The sequence below is a fragment of the Peromyscus eremicus genome, chromosome 1 (genome assembly GCF_949786415.1).
Source record: "Peromyscus eremicus chromosome 1, PerEre_H2_v1, whole genome shotgun sequence".
NCBI lineage: Eukaryota > Metazoa > Chordata > Mammalia > Rodentia > Cricetidae > Peromyscus > Peromyscus eremicus.
In genome coordinates this window covers 174,596,346-174,614,753 of record NC_081416.1, presented here as the reverse complement: position 1 = coordinate 174,614,753, position 18,408 = coordinate 174,596,346, and the positions used below count along the sequence as shown (strand labels likewise).

General features: G+C 41.4%; 1 protein-coding gene across 1 annotated transcript in view; it reads right to left on the bottom strand.

Annotated features, from left to right (window-relative positions):
- Positions 1-18,408, bottom strand: part of LOC131902562 (probable alcohol sulfotransferase) — a 38,177-nt gene that overhangs the window by 1,771 nt on the left and 17,998 nt on the right. The window contains exon 5 of the mRNA XM_059253586.1: positions 715-892. Within this exon, the coding sequence (XP_059109569.1) occupies positions 715-892 (178 nt within the window). The remainder of the gene's footprint in view (positions 1-714; positions 893-18,408) is intronic.

Below are 18,408 nucleotides of genomic sequence, written 5' to 3'. Positions count from 1 at the left end.
GTCAGGGGACAAGATAACCCTAATTCTTGGTGGCTTAACTCTTGTTGGAAAGGAACATCCTCATAGTTCTAGAGGTTGCAGTTCTCACAAAAGTTTCTTGTCCAGTCTCCTATGGTTTTTATTGGCCTGCACATAGTGGGCTTCTCTCTAGGTCTTCTTTCCTATATGTCTCAGATTAATGCCTTCTAAGAACACCAGTAAAAAATGATTCATGGCTCAAGCACTCTGTTTAGAAAACATCCACTGTGAAGTAATGAGGTCCAAAACCTTTGAAGTTTGTCAGAAGACGTTTCCTTTCTCATGTCTTGATTGTGACAATGTCTTTATGAAAGTTCTGTCAACTAAACAGTGGATGAATGGAAATGACCATCTCTCCAGTCTGTAGTTCATGCAGTATATAATATGGAATCATAAGGACCAAAATTGTTTGTAGATAATTATTGCTTGAAGCTTAAACCAGATTCATCCCAACTAGCCAGATGATTGAGTCTCCCAGGTAAAGAGTAGCTCTTCAAGCGGGGTGGTGGTGGTGCACGACTTTAATCTCAGCACTTGGGAGGCAGAGGCAGGCGAATCTTTGTGAGTTCAAGGCCAGCCTGGTCTACAGAGCGAGATCCAGGAAAGGTGCAAAGCTACACAGGGAAACCCTGTCTCACTAGAACAACAAGCCCTCCACATGTTCTGACATAATTTAAAGCTCAAAAACTTCTTCACCTTTTCTCAAGAGAACCAAATCATTAGAAGCGATATCTTCAGGGACCAGACTATAATTGGACATGTTATTATCTTTCATGACTTGGAAGGAGCTGTACTTGAGGACCATATCCAGCTCATCTGGCTCTAATTTCTTCCCTAGGAAGTCACAGATCTTCTTTATGGAGCTCTTTGTGTCCTAAAAGAAGAAGAAACAAAAATGAAGGTAATCAATAGAAAGTTCTGAGAGAACAGATGCAGAGATGGGAACTATGGATGGAGGATTAAAAGGGGATATAAAGAAAGAAATGGCAACATAAAATGAGAAAGCATTGAAAGGGGTTTAGGAAAGGTACAGGGAATGTTGAGAGGGTGGGAGTCCCACACCATTTGTATATTGAGTGGGCTTGAAATGTGACTGATCTATAGCCCTAAAAGACAGAGGCTGGAATTTCTTCTAGGGAGGAGAGGATATTAGAGACAAGGTCTCATAAAATTGGTGCTGTTCTCAAACTTACTTCCTAGTGGACAAATTCATTGAATGGCTGATCCTCCTGCTTCCATCTCTGTAGTGATGTGTCCACATGTGTGTGACAACCCACCTACTAAATATACTTGGGATGTTTTTTCTTGAGAGATGATCTGACAATGGAGCCCTGTCTGGTGGGATGGAAGTTGCTCTGGAGACCAGACTGACCTCAAGCTCAAAGAGGTCAGAGATCCACCTACATGCCTTTGCTACCTAAGTGCTGGCATTAAAGGTGTGCACTACCGTACCCAACCTGCCCTGTGATGTTCAAAGAGACTTGTAAGAATAATTCTAGACAATGATCCACAGGAAAGAAGGCAATCTGTACGAAGAATTTGAGAGAAGTTAATGTTTACATCATGTAATACTATATCCTATGGGTAAATGAGAATAATACAGTTTTACACTTTCATGAGACTGTTCTCAATAATTATTACTTGGGGATACTTCTGGGAGATATTAGTTTGTTTCAAGTTTTACCTCATGCTGTAACTCAGATGGGCATCGCATTCACAGTTTTCCTGTTTCAGATACCGTATTCTGGAATTACAAATGTACACTGCCACAACTGGGTTAATACTATGAAATAGTCACAAGAAGGCACAGTCTTGGATTTGCTTTGAATTCCAGCTCTTTTTCTGGAGGCCTAAATGTATTATTGTCTGAAAACTTTTATTACATATTTTATCACAGATTCAGTTAATATTTCATGGGAAGGTAAAATCCATGGTAATAACAGAAAAAAATGTGTTGAATGGTTGGACAGAAAACTCATAGGAAACTGCACTACCATGCAACAGAGACATCTTAGTAAGGAAGCTTCCTGGGGAATATTGAATTTTTTGATGAGAAAGTAAAAGATTTTACAGAAGACAAGAGCCTTTTGTATTGCTACTTATATGGAAACTTTCTGTTCCTGCATGATACCATTAAGAGATCAAATTCCTTTTAAATAATTCAATTTTCCTGTTTTTGATGCTTCTTAATATTTTTCATTAAAAATTATTTTTTGACTCCTGCCAGGGAAGCAGATAGGCTGATTGTAGACATTTACCTTTCACTGTGCTCCTCCAGATCCAATTCCTCAGTCTCATGCCCAGTTGTGCCACAGAAAATCTGTGGCAACCCCCCCACACACCTAGAGTGGATTCCACAGATCTTCTAACCTTAGTGCTGCAATTCATTGTACTATCCCAACATCCAACTCCAACAGGCCCTCATTGTGAAACCAGAGACCATTCTGGCTGGGGTGGAGGTAAGCCAACTACAGATCTTCACCTCCCCCTCATTCCTTTAAGTACAATCCCCCAGGGTTACCCCCAGCTCTGTAGCAGAACACCTGCCTCAGCCACCCACATCCCTAGTGGATCTTCCAGACCCCTCCTAACATCCCAACAACAATGCATTGATTTGTTACACACCTCAACTCCATCAAGCATTCCCTGGGAACCCAAAGACCAAGCTGGGCATGGAAGCAGTTGGGCTAAATGCAGATCGTCACATCTCTATTTGTTCGTTCAAATCCAGTCTCCTAGTCTCTTTCTCAGCTCTGTGTAGAACGCCTGCTACAGTCTCCCTTCACCAAATGCTCTTGTTTCATATGGATTACACAAGTCTCAAGTTCCAAAGTTCATTCTCCCTACTCACTGTTTTGTCCTAGCAAATCCTGAAATCCAGAAGACACTCCCTAAGCACCTGCAGGCCACTCTTACCAGGAAAGCAAATAGGCTAACTGCAGATCTTCATCTCTTCCTCCATTCTTCCAAGTCCACTCCTCAGTCTCATTCACAGCTTTATATTGAACCTTCTGCTGTGGCCTGACCTCACTCAGTGTCCCCATTCTCAGGTGACTAACTAAGCAGCTCCTGTGGAAAACTCTGCTCCCTTGCCTCCTGTGGACCTTCTTATGACCCACTCCTAGACCATCCCCATTCCTAAGTTTTAGCTTTCTATGTCTGGAAACATTTTACCTAGAATCCCCAGTGGCCACACTTATCAGGATCCCAGAAGAATTTCCTACTTGGCAACACACGGCCACCACACTCCTATGTACCAGATAGAGCAACAAAAAATAAGGAAGGAAGCATGAACCCAACAAAGACAAGACTAGATGTCAGCATGTAGAATTACAATTTTCCCAATCCCAGATGCCTAGATGCCAACCTAAAAGCACAGTCAATAACATCCAGGACAGTATGTTTTCACTAGATCCCAGTAACCATACTACAACAGGCCCTGAATATTCCACCATAGATACAGAATAAGAAACTGACACTAAATTAGCATATATGAAGATGATAGAGTTCCTTAAAGAGGAAAAGAGTAAATATCATAAAGAAATCTACGAAAACACAGTGGAAGGAAAGGAATAAACCATTCAAGACCTGACAGTAGAAATAAAATCAATCAAGAAAACTCAAATTGAAGGAAATCTGCAAAAGAAAAACTTAGAAACTCAAACAGAAACCTCAGATGTGAGCTTCATGAGTACAATACAAGAAATGGATGAGAAAATCTAAGGCATTGAAGACAAAATAGAAGAAATGGATACCTTTGTCAAAGAAAAGGTTAAATCTAAAAAATACCCATCACAAAACATTCAGGATATCTGGGAAAGTACAAAAAGAACAAGTGTAATAATAAGAATAGAGGAAGAAGATGAAAACCCAGATCAAAGGCACAGAAAATATTTTCAACAAAATCATACAAAAAAATTATCTAACCTAAAGAAGGAGATGTCTATCAGAGTAAAAGAAGCATGCAGAACACCAAATAGGCTGAATCATGGAAGGAAGTGCCTACAGCATGTAAAAATTATAAAAAAAAATCTAAACATAGAGGGCAAGTAATGGATGAATAGTTAAGTGCTGGAATGGTAGGATCAAGTGGGGAGGATGAAAGGAGAGAGACTGGGAGGAGGGACTATGAGGAGATACAGCTAAAATTAAGGGACATTTGAGGGAACATATGCAACCTAATACAGTAGTAACTTTTTTATTTATATGAATGAATACACATAGATATATATGTATGTATATATCTACATATATGTGTGTGTGTTTGTGTGTGTGTGTGTGTGTGTGTGTGTGTGTGTGTATACAAGGACTATCTAAACAATATAACGTAATAATGGGGCATATGGTATCACAAATGGCCATCTCTTGTCACCAAAGGAATTTTCTATTACTGAGATTAGTTTACACCTCATTGAGTTGTTGGCCAAAGAGATCTCATGGGAACTCCTAACAACACAGGCTATAGGTTGCTCTTTACAAACTGATGACAAAATACTGTTGCTGAAGACAACACCTTCATAACTCACTGAACGTGGAGATGCTTGGCTGGTGACTACAACGAGTTTTCATCCCTACTTTCCAGCATCTTTGTTACAAGAATGTACTTTGCACACTATCAAAAAAGAAATGGAAACATGAAGCCAGCCACAAATCCTTTGATCTACAATGGTGTTTGCTGTGGAGCAAACCTTTTCTACACTATGAATATGTATTACTCACATTGGTTAATAAAAAGCTGACGGGCAAGTATCTGGGCAGCAAGTTACATGGGAAAGAGAAACTGAGAATGATAGGATGAAGGAGAGTGGAGTCAGGAGAGATGCCAGCCAGCTACCCAGGAAGCAAGACATGCTAGAAGACAGGTAGAGCCACAAGCCACATGGCATTACATAGATTAATAGAAATGGGTTAATTTAAATGTAAGATTGAATTGATAACAAGCGTAAACTATCAGTTAAACATTTATAATTCATATTCAGCCTCTAAGTCGGTTCTTTGGGACTAGGCAGTTGGGACAGGTAATGTCCCTTTACATATGGTATTCCAAGGTGTGGCCAAAATTTCTCCATAAAACCTGACAAACCTTAAAAAAAGGATCCTAGAGCCCCACCCTCTCACCAAGACAACCATCCCCTGTGGCACTAGTGACCACTGGAGGCATAAGCCCACCCTGGACCAATTGGAAACAGGTAAGGCCCCATCTTAGACTGGGTAGACTAGGTCCCTACCCCTTAAGCCACTGAGGCACACTCTGTGCCCCTCCCCCAAGCCACTGGAGCCCTAGAGACCATCCAGATGCCTCTTCCCCTGCCCCTCACCAAGAAAACACACCCCTGTGACACCAGTGAAAAACAGAGACATAAGCCCACCATGCACCAATTGGGAACAGGAAGCAGGTCCCACTCTGTCAACAATTGGGAATAGCTGTTCCCTGAGACAGAGCCCACTGGTGCTCACTGGACTAAGATCTGCTCCCTGAGACACAGAATCCATCAGAACAGATTGGACCAAGAGCCCAGATTAGATCAAGAGCTCCCATTAGACCAAGAGTATCAATTGGACCAAAAGACGATCCCTCAGACATAGACAAAACTTGCACAGAGTGAAGCAAGATATGGGTAGATGCCAATGCAAAAATACATTTAACAACATAAAAAAAATGTGGCACCAACAGAACCTAGTGGTGCTACATCTGCAAGACCTGAGCATCACAAAGCAGAAGAAACAGAAGAAATCGACCTTAAAAATGACCCTAAGATGACTAGACTGCTACTCACAACTCCAGAGAGGCTACCTAGTAAAGAAGACCCTAAGAAAGACACAGGGATCGCCCAATGACAGAGAAATGGATGAGATCTACATGAGCAAACTGGACATGGTGGGGGGGGATGAAGGGCAAGGGTCAGGGGAAAGAGAGCTTAGGGGAGCGGGAGAACCAGCTGGATCAGAACAGAAAGGGAGAACAAGGAAAGAGATACCATGATAAATGAAGACCCCATGGGAATAAGAAGAAGCAAAGTGCTAAAGGGGTCCCCAGAAATCCAAAGATACCTCCACAATAGACTACTGGCAATGGTCAAGAGAAAGCCCGAACTGACCTACTCTGGTGATCAGATGGCCAAACACCCTAACTGTCATGATAGAACACTCATCCAATGACTGATGGAAGCAGATGCAGAGATCCATGGCCAGGCCCCAGGTGGAGCTCCAGATGTCCAATCAGCGAGAGAGAGAAGGGATTGTATGAGCAAGAATTGTGGAGACCATGATTGGAAAAAGCACAGGGACAAATAGCCAAACTAGTGGAAATACATGAACTATGAACCAAGAGCTGAGGAGCCCCCATGGAACTGGATCAGGCCCTCTGGATAAGCGAGACTGTCAATTAGCTTGAACTATTTAGGAGGCCCCCCAGGCAGTAGGACCAGAACCTGTCCCTAGTGCATGAGCTGGCTTTTGGGAACCTAGGGCCTCTGCTGAGACACTTTGCTCGGCCTGGGTGAAGGGAGGAGGAGACTGGACCTGCCTGGACTGAATCTACCAGGCTGAGCTGAATCCCCAGGAGAGTCATTGCCTTGGAGGAGGTAGGAATGGGGGGTGGGTTGGGGGAGGAGGGAGGACAGGGGAATCCATGACTGATATGTAAAATTAAATTAATTATAATATTTTTAAATTACACGTTTAAAGAGGAAATGAAAAATTCCATTAAAGAATTCAAAGAAAAGACAAACAAAAAATTGGAAGAAATCAATAAATCCCTTAAAGAAAGGCAAAAAAAAAGCAATTAAACAGGTGAACAAAAAAGTCCAAGATTTGAAACCTGAAATAGAGGCAATAAAGAAGATGCAAAGTGAGGGAAGGCTGGAAATGGAAAATCCAAGTAAACAAACAGGAACTACAGATGCAAGCATAACCAACAGAATGCAAGAGATGGAAGAGAGAACCTCTGATGTTGAAGATACAATAGAAGAAATAGATTCATCTGTCAAAGAAAACACTAAAGCCAAAAAAGTCATAACACAAAATATCCAAGAAATTTGGGACACCATGAAAAGACAGAACCTAAGAATAATAGGGATAGAAGAAGGAGAAGAATATCAATTCAAAAGCACAGAAAATATATTCAACAAAATCATAGAAGAAAAACTTTCACAACTTAAGGAAGGAAATGCCTATGAAGATACAAGAATCTTACAGAACACCAAATAGACTGGGTCAAAAAAAAAAAAAAGAACCCTCATCACATAATAATCAAACCACTAAAAATACAGAATAAAGAAAAAATATTAAGAGCTGCAATGGAAAAAGGCCAAGTAAAATATAGAGGTAGACCCATCAAAATACCACCTTACTTCTCAGTGGAGACTCTGAAAGCCAGAAGATCTGGGACAGACGTTATGCAGACACTAAGAGACCATGGATGTCAACCTAGACTATTATATCCAGCAAAACTCTCAATCACCATACATGGAGTAAACAAAATATTCTTTGATAAATACCTATCCACAAATCCAGCCCTACAGAAAGCACTAGAAGGAAAAATCCATCCTAAGGAAGTTAGACACACCCATGAAAACACAGGCAATAGATAATCCCACACCAACAAATACCAAAGAAGAGAAACACACAACACTACCCACAAAAAATAACAGGAATTAACAATCACTGGTCATTAATATCCATTAATATCAATAGTCTTAATTCGCCTATAAGAAGACATAGGCTAATAGAATGGATATGAAAACAGGATCCATCTTTCTGCTGCAAACAAAAAACACGCCTCAACTTTAAAGACAGACATTACCTCAGAGGAAAAGTCTGGGGAAAGACTTTCCAATCAAATGGACTTAAGAAGCAAGATGGAATAGCTATTCTAAGATCTAATAAAATAGTCTTCAAACTAAAATCAATCGAAAGAGGTCAGGAAGGACATTACATATTTATCACAGGGAAAATCCAACAAGATGAAGTCTCAATTCTGAACATTTATGCCCCAAATAAAAGGGCACCCACATTTGTAAAAGAAACATTAATAAGGCTTGAATTACACATCAAATCTCACACACTAGTAGTGGGAGATTTCAACACCCCACTCTCACCAATGGATAGATCTGCCAGACTGAAACTTAACAGAGAAATAAGGGACCCAACAGAAGTTATGACTAAAATGAACTTAATAGATATCTACAGAACATTCCACCTTAACACAAAAGAATATACCTTATTCTCAGGACCCCATGGAACCTTCTCTAAAATTGACCATATGCTCGGCCACAAAGCAAATCTCAACAGATACAAAAACATTGAAATAACCTCCTGTATTTTATCGGACCACGATGGCTTAAAGTTAGAATTCAACAACATTTACGGAAAGCCTACAATCTCATGGAAACTGAACAATGCCCAAAAGAATCACCACTGGGTCAAGGAAGAAATAAAGAAAGAGCTGGGTGGTAGTGGTGCACGCCTTTAATCGCAGCACTCAGGAGGCAGAGGCAGGTGGATCTCTGGGAGTTCGAGGCCAGCCTGGGCTACAGAGAGGGTTCCAGGAAAGGCGCAAAGCTACACAGAGAAACCCTGTCTCGAAAAACCAAAAAAAAAGAAAGAAAGAAAGAAAGAGAGAGAGAGAGAGAGAGAGAGAGAGAGAGAGAGAGAGAGAAATTAAAGATTTCCTAGAATTCAATGAAAGTGAAAGTACAACATACCCAAACTTATGGGACACTTTGAAAGCAGAGCAAAGAGGAAAATTCATAGCACTAAAAACCCACACAAAGAAGATGGAGAAATTTCACACTAGTGACTTAACAGCACACCTGAAAGCTCTAGAACAAGAAGAAGCAAACTCACCCAGGAGGAATCAACAACAGGAAATAATCAAATTGAGGGCTAAAATCAATAAAATAAAAACAAAGAGAACACTACAAAGAACCAATAAAACAAAGAGTTGGTTCCTTGAGAAAATCAACAAGATAGACAAGCCCTTATCCAAATTAACCAAAAGGCAGAGAAAAAGTATCCAAATCAACAAAATCAGAAATGAAAAGGGAGATATCACAACAGACAATGAGGAATCATCAGGTCATACTTCAAAAATCTGTACTCCACCTGAAAGAAATGGGCAATTTTCTGGATAGGTAGCACATACCAAAGTTAAATCAGGACCAGATAAATAATTTAAATAGACCAATAACCCCTAAGGAAATAGAAACAATCATTAAAAGTCTCCTAACCAAAAAAAAAAAAAAAAAAAGCCCAGGACCAGATGGTTTCAGAGCAGAATTCTATCAGATTTTCAAAGAAGAGCTAATACCAATACTCTCTGAATTGTTCCACACAATAGAAACAGAAGGAACATTACCAAATTCTTTTTATGAGGATACAGTTACCTGATACCTGAACCACACAAAGATGCAACAAAGAAAGAAAATTACAGACCAATATCCCTCATGAACATTGATGCAAAAATATTCAATAAAATACTGGCAAACCAAATCTAAGAACACATCAAAAAATTTATCCACCACAACCAAGTAGGTTTCATCCCAGAGATGCAACATATGAAAATCTGTCAATGTGATATACCATGGAAACAAACTGGAAAAAAACCACATGATCATCTCATTAGATGCTGAAAACGCCTGGCACAAAATCCATCAGCCCTTCATGATAAAGGTTCTAGAGAGATCAGGAATACAAGGAACATACCTAAACATAATAAAGGCAATTTACAGCAAGCCAACAGGCAACATCAAAGCACCAAAAATGGACTCAAAGTGAGTCCACTAAAATCAGGAAAAAGACAAGGCTGTCCATTCTCCCAATATTTATTCAATATAATACTTGAAGTTTTAGTAAGAGCAGTAAGACAACAAAAGGAGATGAAAGGGATAGAAATTGGAAATGGAGAAGTCAAACTTTCAATATTTGAATACAATATGATAGAATACATAAGTGACCCCAAAAATTGTACCAGAGAACTCCTACAGCTGATAAACTCCTTCAGTAATGTGGCAGGGTACAAAGTTAACTCAAAAAAAAATCAGTAACCTTCCTATGTACAAATGATAAAGGAGCTGAGAAAGAAATCAAAGAAACATCACCGTTTTCAATAGTCACAAATAATATAAAATATTTTGGGGTAACTCTAACTACAAAAGGGAAGGACCTGTATGATAAGAACTTTAAGTCTCTGAAGAATAAAAATGAAGAAGATATCAGAAAATGGAAAGATCTCCCATGCTCATGGATAGGTAAGATTAACATAGTAAAAATGACAATCTTACCAAAAGCAATCTACAGATTCAATGCAATCCCCATCAAAATTCCTGCACAATCCTTCATAGATTTGGAAAGAACAATACTCAACTTCATATAGAAAATCAGAAAACCCAGGATAGCCAAAAGAATCTTGTACAATAAAACAACCTCTGGAGGCATCACGATCCCTGACTTCAAGCTCTACTATAGAGCTACAGTAAGAAAAACAGCTTGGTACTGGCATAAAAACTGACATGTGGACCAATGGAATCAAATTGAAGACCCTGACATTAATCCACACACCTATGAACACCTGATTTTTGACAAAGAAGCCAAAACTGTACAATGGAGAAAAGACGGTGTCTTCAACAAATGGTGCTGGCATAACTGGATGTCAAAATGTAGAACAATGCAAATACATCCATATCTTTTGCCATGCACAAAACTCAAGTCCAAGTGGATCAAAGACCTCAATATAAAATCTAGTTACACTGAACTTGATAGAAGAGAAAGTAGGAAGTAGTCTTGACTGCACAGGAAACCACTTCCTAAATAGAACACCAGTAGCACAGACACTGAGAGCAACAAATAATAAATGGGACCTTTTGAAACTGAGAAGCTTTTGTAGGTTAAAGTACATAGTCAATAAGACAAAATGACAGCCTACCAAGTGGTAAAAGATCTCCCACATCTGACAGACAGCTGATCTCCAAAATATGTAAAGAACTCAGGAAACTAGACACTAAAATACAAAACAATCCAATTAGAAAATGGACTACAGTGCTAAACAGAGAATTCTCAAAAGAAGAATCTCAAATGGCTGAAAGACATTAAAAGAATTTCTCAACATTCTTACTCATCAGGGAAATGCAAATCAAAACGACTATGAAATATCATCTTATACCCATCACAATGGCTAAGATCAAAAACATTGATGACAGCTTATGTTGGAGAGGATTGGAGCAAAAAGAACACTACTCCACTGTTGGTGGGAGTGCAAACTTGTACAGCCACTCTGGAAATCAGTATGTCATTTTCTCAGAAAATTGGGACTCGATCTTCCTCAAGACCCAGTTATACCACTCTTGGACATATACCCAAGGAATGTTCAATCATACCACAAGGACACATGTTCAACTATGTTCATAGCAGCATTATTCATAATAGCCAGAACCTGGAAACAACCCTGATGGCCTTCAACCAAAGAATGGATAAAGAAAATGTGGCACATATACACAATGGAGTACTACTCAGCACTAAAAACCAATGACATCATGAGGTTTGCAGGCAAATGGATGGAACTAGAAAATATCATCCTGAGCAAGGTAACCCAGACTCAGAAGGACAAAGAGGGTGTGTACTCACTCATAAGTAGATACTAGATGTAAAGCAAAGGATAACCTGACTGCAACCTACAACTTCAGGGAGGCTAGCTAGCAGGGAGTAGCCTAGGAGGGATGCATGGATCACCAAGTGAAGAAGAAATAGATGAGCAAACTAGAGCTGAGGCGGGTAATGGAGGGCAACAGATGTGAGGTGAGAACATAGGGGAACAGAGGGTTCGAGCTGGAACAGGGACAGAGTGGGAGAGCAATGAAAGAGATACCATGATATATGAAGACATCATGGGAATAGGGAGAAACAGGGTGCTTGGGAAGTTCCCAGTAATCCACAAGGATGACCCCACCTTAGACTACTGGCATAATTGATAGGGTACCTGAACTGGCCTACTCTGGTGATCAGATGGGTGATTACCCTAACTGTCATCACAGAGCCTTCATCCAGTGACTGATGGAAGCAGATGCAGATATCCATGGCCAGCAGCCAGGCCAAGCTCCAGGAGTCCAACTGATGAGAGAGAAAAGAGATTCTATGAGCAAGGGACATCAAGATCACGATGGGGAGACATACAGAGATGGCCAGCCAAACTAGTGAAAACACATGAACTGTGGACCAATAGCTGAGGAGTGTAGGGAAAAGGGGCTGGCTAAAGCAACCCACCATGACCCTGGAGCCAAGAATTAGGGAAGAATGGCTCAGACAAGGCCAGTGAGACAAACACAGTTTAGCTCAGATCAGAGCCATCTCTGCCCCTGTCCAACTGACTTGTGAAACCAACCAATCACAGAGCAGGACAGCAGAATCCTGGCCCTATGGCCCAGGACCAGGGAAAGAAACACAGCCTGTGTTTGGGACCTGAGCCAGAGAAATGAACACTTTATCCCCAAACCCAGAACCCAGGAAATATGTTCTGACTCTGAAACTAGTACCAAAATAACACTCTTGGCCCCTAGAATCAGATTCAGTGAAAGAAATGTGCCCTGGCCTTAGAGGTGGTGTCAAAAATCCAATAAGGCCAGTGAAAGCAATACAGTTTGGCCCTGATATCAGGGCCATCTCTGCCCCTTGCCCACAAAACTGGCCAATCCTGGGCAGAAAAAAATCACAGTTGACTCCGCCCCCTGGACATCCTATATAAACCGGCCTGCCCGGTCAATTGTACACCATTCTCTCCACCCTGGTAGAGGAGGCTACTCTCCTGAACTCCTCCTTCCCAAATAAATCTCTTTCTCAAAAGAGTTTTGGGTAAAGACCTTCATTCACTGGTACACAGAAGAACCTTGCTGGGACATCCTGTAGAGGATTGAGCAAGGGGGGAGCTGAACAGAAGAACCTTGCTGGGGCGTCCCATAGTGGACTGAGCAAGAGAGAGCTGGTAACACTGAGCCAGAGATTGCAGCTCTCCAGGAGAGGATCCTAGACACACAAGAATGTAGTCAAGCATGACTTCTTGATAGTGACTTTTTCTCCACTGGGCTGTTTGCTGGCAGTGAGCACATGCATGGCTCCTTTATGAGGTAGCTTTCAGGCTTAGTGCTAGCAGCAAACATGGACGGTGGCTCTTTTAAGAGACCCCACTACCAAACATTTATATGGGGCTTGAGAGCAGCTGGCAGCATGCTACTCTATGGAAGCATGAACCTAGAAACTTCCCAGAGATCAGAAAGTAAACATGGTTCCCAAAGCTGGTGGTAAACATGCCTCTGCCGTGAGACTAGACTCTCAGGAAACCAAGGGGGATGAACAAGCACCAGCATTCTGTGATCTAAGTTACATAGCAATTTTTTGGTTCATGCACACAGAAAAGGTTACTGATGTGCAATAAGGACAGATTTTTTAAAAAGATCTTCTAAACAGGTCACAGTGTGTCTAATATGCATTGGCTTGGGAGAGAGAAAAAAGAATATATATAGTCCTATATTAAAAAATATAGTTTTAAAATAAAGCAAATTCCTTAAATAATAAGCCACATAAATATGGAAAACACACAGAGAGTCTAGATACTGTATGTTATTATTTTGTCTTTAAATTTTTTGTATACTTATCAACAAATGAGAACTGCAAAGAAACATTTGATTATGAAAGCTGCTAGATTAAATCAAACTATATATTTTGAAAATATCTTGACATCAAAATTTAAGTCAAAAGATATGTTACTTTGGGAAAGAGATTCTGCTTTTATTCCACAGGAAATGAGAGGCTCTGGATTCATTTGGAGTTAAGAAAAATCAGGTTTGAATGAGAAAGACCGTCTGAAAAATCTCTAGTGGAAAAGGATTACCCAACTGATGCAAAATTTGAGAGTGCCTCTGTTGCAGTTCCCTCTGAGTTCTGCAACAGAACAACTTCAAGGCTGCTGGCTGAGATGATCCAGCCTCACAGAATACTTCAGTCAGGACTTGACCATAATACTAAATTTTCGCAGGATCCCCAAAACATTACCAGGACACAAAATCAACCAGAAATAGTCTAGAGAACTACACCCACATTCCCAAAAACACATTATGATTGTCATTATTTGAGGGTTGGCTACAAGTTGTTATATATAATGGACAGAAAAAAAATGCTAAACAGTGAGATTAGATTCAGGAATCTTGTTCGGAAAAGAAAAAGGAGGATAGAGAGGCCGGCCCCCAGTTCCCATCCTGCCCCAGACTTCCCTTCTGAAGCACAGGTTAGTGCCCTAGCTCAGCCAGGACCCCATCGCTGGGCACCAGCCACTCCGGGGAAGACCTGCCCAACTTGGCCCCAGGTTCTGGCCACTGGGCAGGTTCCCTTCTAGCCCCACCGGGAAGGATCCCCTTCTCCAGATCCCCGGGAGACCCTGCAATCTCCACGCCCTGCCCCCACGCCCATCCGCCCAAGACTCCAGCCACTTCCTGAGACTTAGAGGCCGGCCCCCAGTTCCCATCCTGCCCCAGACTTCCCTTCTGAAGCACAGGTGAGTGCCCTAGCTCGGCCAGGACCCCATCGCTGGGCACCAGCCACTCCGGGGAAGACCTGCCCAACTTGGCCCCAGGTTCTGGCAACCAGGCAGGTTCCCTTCTAGCCCCACCGGGAAGGATCCCCTTCTCCAAGACCCCCGACAGACCCTGCAATCTCCATGCCCTGCCCCCAAGCCCATCCACCCTAGCCCCCAGCCTCTTCCTCAGACTTAGAGGCTGGCCCCCAGCTCCCATCTTGCCCAGGACCTCCCTTCTGGAGGGGAGAGAGAGAGAGAGAGAGAGAGAGAGAGAGAGAGAGAGAGAGAGGGAGGGAGAGGGAGAGAGAGAGAGAGAGAAGAGCTCCCATCCTGCCCTGGACTTCCATTCTGGACAAGAGCTCTCATCCTGCCCCGGAGTTCCCATTTGGACAAGAGAGCTCCCATCTGGACAAGAGAGAGAGACTTCCTGAATCTGTCAGCTTTATCTGAACCAAGTATGCAGATAAGGCCAAGAACGAACCACAAAAAATTTGGGACACCATGAAAAGACCAAACCTACGAATAATAGGGGTAGAAGAAGGAGAAGAATACCAACTCAAGGGCACAGAAAATATATTCAACAATATCATAGAAGAAAACTTTCCCAACTTAAAGAAGGACATGCCTATGAAGATACAAGAAGCCTATAGAACACCAAACAGACTAGACCCCCGCCAAAAAAAGTCCCCTCGCCACATAATAATTAAACAACTAAACGTACAGAATAAAGAAAGAATATTAAGAGCAGCAAAGGAAAAAGGCTAAGTGACTTATAAAGGCAAACCCATCAGAATAACACCCGATTTCTCAATGGAGACTTTGAAAGCCAGAAGGACCTGGACAGATGTAATGCAGACACTAAGAGACCATGGATGCCAGCCTAGACTAATATACCCAACAAAACTTTCAATCATCATAGATGGAGCGAACAAGACATTCCATGACAAAGCCAAATTTAAAAAATACTTATACACAAACCCAGCCCTACAGAAAGCACTAGAAGGAAAATTCCAACCTAAGGAAGTCAGATACACCCTCGAAAACACAGGCAATAGATAAAGCCACAACGGTAAACCCCAATGAACAGAAGTACACACACATCACCACCAAAAAATAACAGGAATGAACAATCACTGGTCATTAATATCCCTCAATATCAATGGACTTAATTCACCTATAAAAAGACATAGGCTTACAGAATGAATACAAAAGCAGGACCCATCTTAATGCTGCATACAAGAAACACATCTCAAATTCAAAGATAGACACTACCTAAAAATAAAAGGCTGGGAAAAGACTTTCCAATCAAATGGTCTTAAGAAACAAGTGGGTGTAACCATCCTGACATCCAGCAAAATAGACTTCAAACTAAAATCAATCAAAAGAGATCAAGAAGGGCATTACATACTCATCACAGGAAAGATCCACCAAGATGAAGTCTCAATTCTGAACATTTATGCCCCAAACACAAGGGCACCCACATATGTAAAAGAAACATTACTAAACCTTAAATCACATATAAAACCCCACACATTAATAGTGGGAGACCTCAACACCCTACTTTCACCACTGGACAAATCTCCCAAATCGAAACTTAACAGAGAAATAAAGGACTAAACTGATGTCATGACTCAAATGGACTTAATCGATATCTACAGAACATTCCATCCTAACAAAAAAGAATATACCTTCTTCTCAGCAAACCATGGAACCTTCTCTAAAATCGACCACATACTTGGCCACAAAACAAATTTCAACACATACAAAACAATTGGAATAACCTCCTGTGTTCTATCAGACCAACATGGTCTAAAGTTGGATTTCAACAACAACAAAAACTACAGAAAATCTACAATCTCATGGATTGTAACTGAATAATACTCAACTGAATCACCAATGGGTTAAGGAAGAAATAAAGAAAGAAATTAAAGACTTCCTAGAGAACAACGAAAATGAAGACATCACATATCCAAACCTATGGGACACCATGAAAACAGTACTAAGAGGGAAATTCATAGCACTAAATGCCCACATAAATAGCTTGGAGAAATCTCACACTAGTGACTTAACAACACACCTGAAAGCTCTAGAACAAGAAGAAGCAAAGTCTCCCAGGAAAAATAGACACCAGGAAATTATCAAAGTGAGAGCTGAAATCAATAAAATAGAAACAAAGAGGACAATACAAAAAATTAATGAAACAAAGAGTTGATTCTTTGAGAAAATCAACAAGACAGACAAGCCCTTATCCAAAATAACCAAAAGACAGAGAGAGAGCACCCAAATCAACAAAATCAGAAATGAAAAGAAGGACATAACAACAGACATTGAGGAAATCCAGAGAATCATCAGGTCATATTTCAAAAACCTCTACTCCACAAAACTGGAAAACCTAAAAGAAATGAATAACTTTCTGGATAGGTACCACATATCTAAGTTAAATTGAGACCAGATAAACTATTTAAATAGTCCAATAACCCCTAAGGAAATAGAAACAGTCATTAGAAGCCTCCCAACCAAAAAAAGCACAGGACCAGATGGTTTCAGTGCAGAATTCTACCAGATCTTCAAAGAACAGTTAATACCAATACTCTCTAAATTGTTCCACACAATAGAAACAGAAGGAACATTACCAAACTCCTTCTATGAGGCTACAATTACCCTGATTCCCAAACCAAACAAAGATACAACAAAGAAAGAGAAGTACAGACCGATCTCCCTCATGAACATTGATGCAAAAATACTCAATAAAATACTGGCAAACAGACTCCAAGAACACATCAAAACAATTATCCACCATGATCAAGTAGGCTTCATTCCAGGGATGCAAGGGTGGTTCAACATACAAAAGTCCATCAATGTACTACACCATATAAACAAACTCAAAGAAAAAAACCACATGATCATCTCACTAGATGCAGAAAAGGCATTTGACAAAATCCAGCACCCCTTCATGATAAAGGTCTTGGAGTGATCAGGAATACAGGGAACATACCTAAACATAATAAAGGCAATTTACAGCAAGCCAACAGCCAACATCAAATTAAATGGAGAGAAACTCAAAGCAATTCCACTAAAATCAGGAACGAGGCAAGGCTGTCCACTCTCCCCATACTTATTCAATATAGTACTTGAAGTTCTAACTAGAGCAATAAGACAACATAAGGAGATTAAGGGGATACAAATTGGAAAGGAAGAAGTCAAGCTTTCCCTATTGCAGATGACATGAGAGTATACTTGAGCAACCCCAAAGATTCCACCAAGGAACTGATACAGCTTATAAACACCTTCAGCAACATAGCAGGATACAAGATCAACTCAAAAAATCAGTAGCCCTCCTATATACAATAGACAAAGAAGCTTGCCCCCGACCCCATCCCTGGGCACCAGCCACTCCGGGGAAGACCTGCCCAACTTGGGCCCAGGTTCTGGTCCCCGGGCAGATGCCCTTCTACCACAACCGGGAAGGATCCCCTTCTCCAAGACCCCTGGCAGACCCTGCAGTCTCCACGCCCTGCCCCCACGCCCATCTGCCTGAGCCCCAAGTCTCTTCCTGAGACTTAGAGGCCGGCCCCCAGCTCCCATCTTGCCCAGGACTTCCCTTCTGAAGCACAGGTGAGTGCCCTAGCTTGCCCCCGACCCCATCCCTGGGCACCAGCCACTCCGGGGAAGACCTGCCCAACTTGGCCCCAGGTTCTGGTCCCCGGGCAGGTGCCCTTCTACCACAACCGGGAAGGATCCCCTTCTCCAAGACCCTTGGCAGACCCTGCAGTCTCCACGCCCTGCCCCCACGCCCATCTGCCTGAGCCCCAAGCCTCTTCCTGAGACTT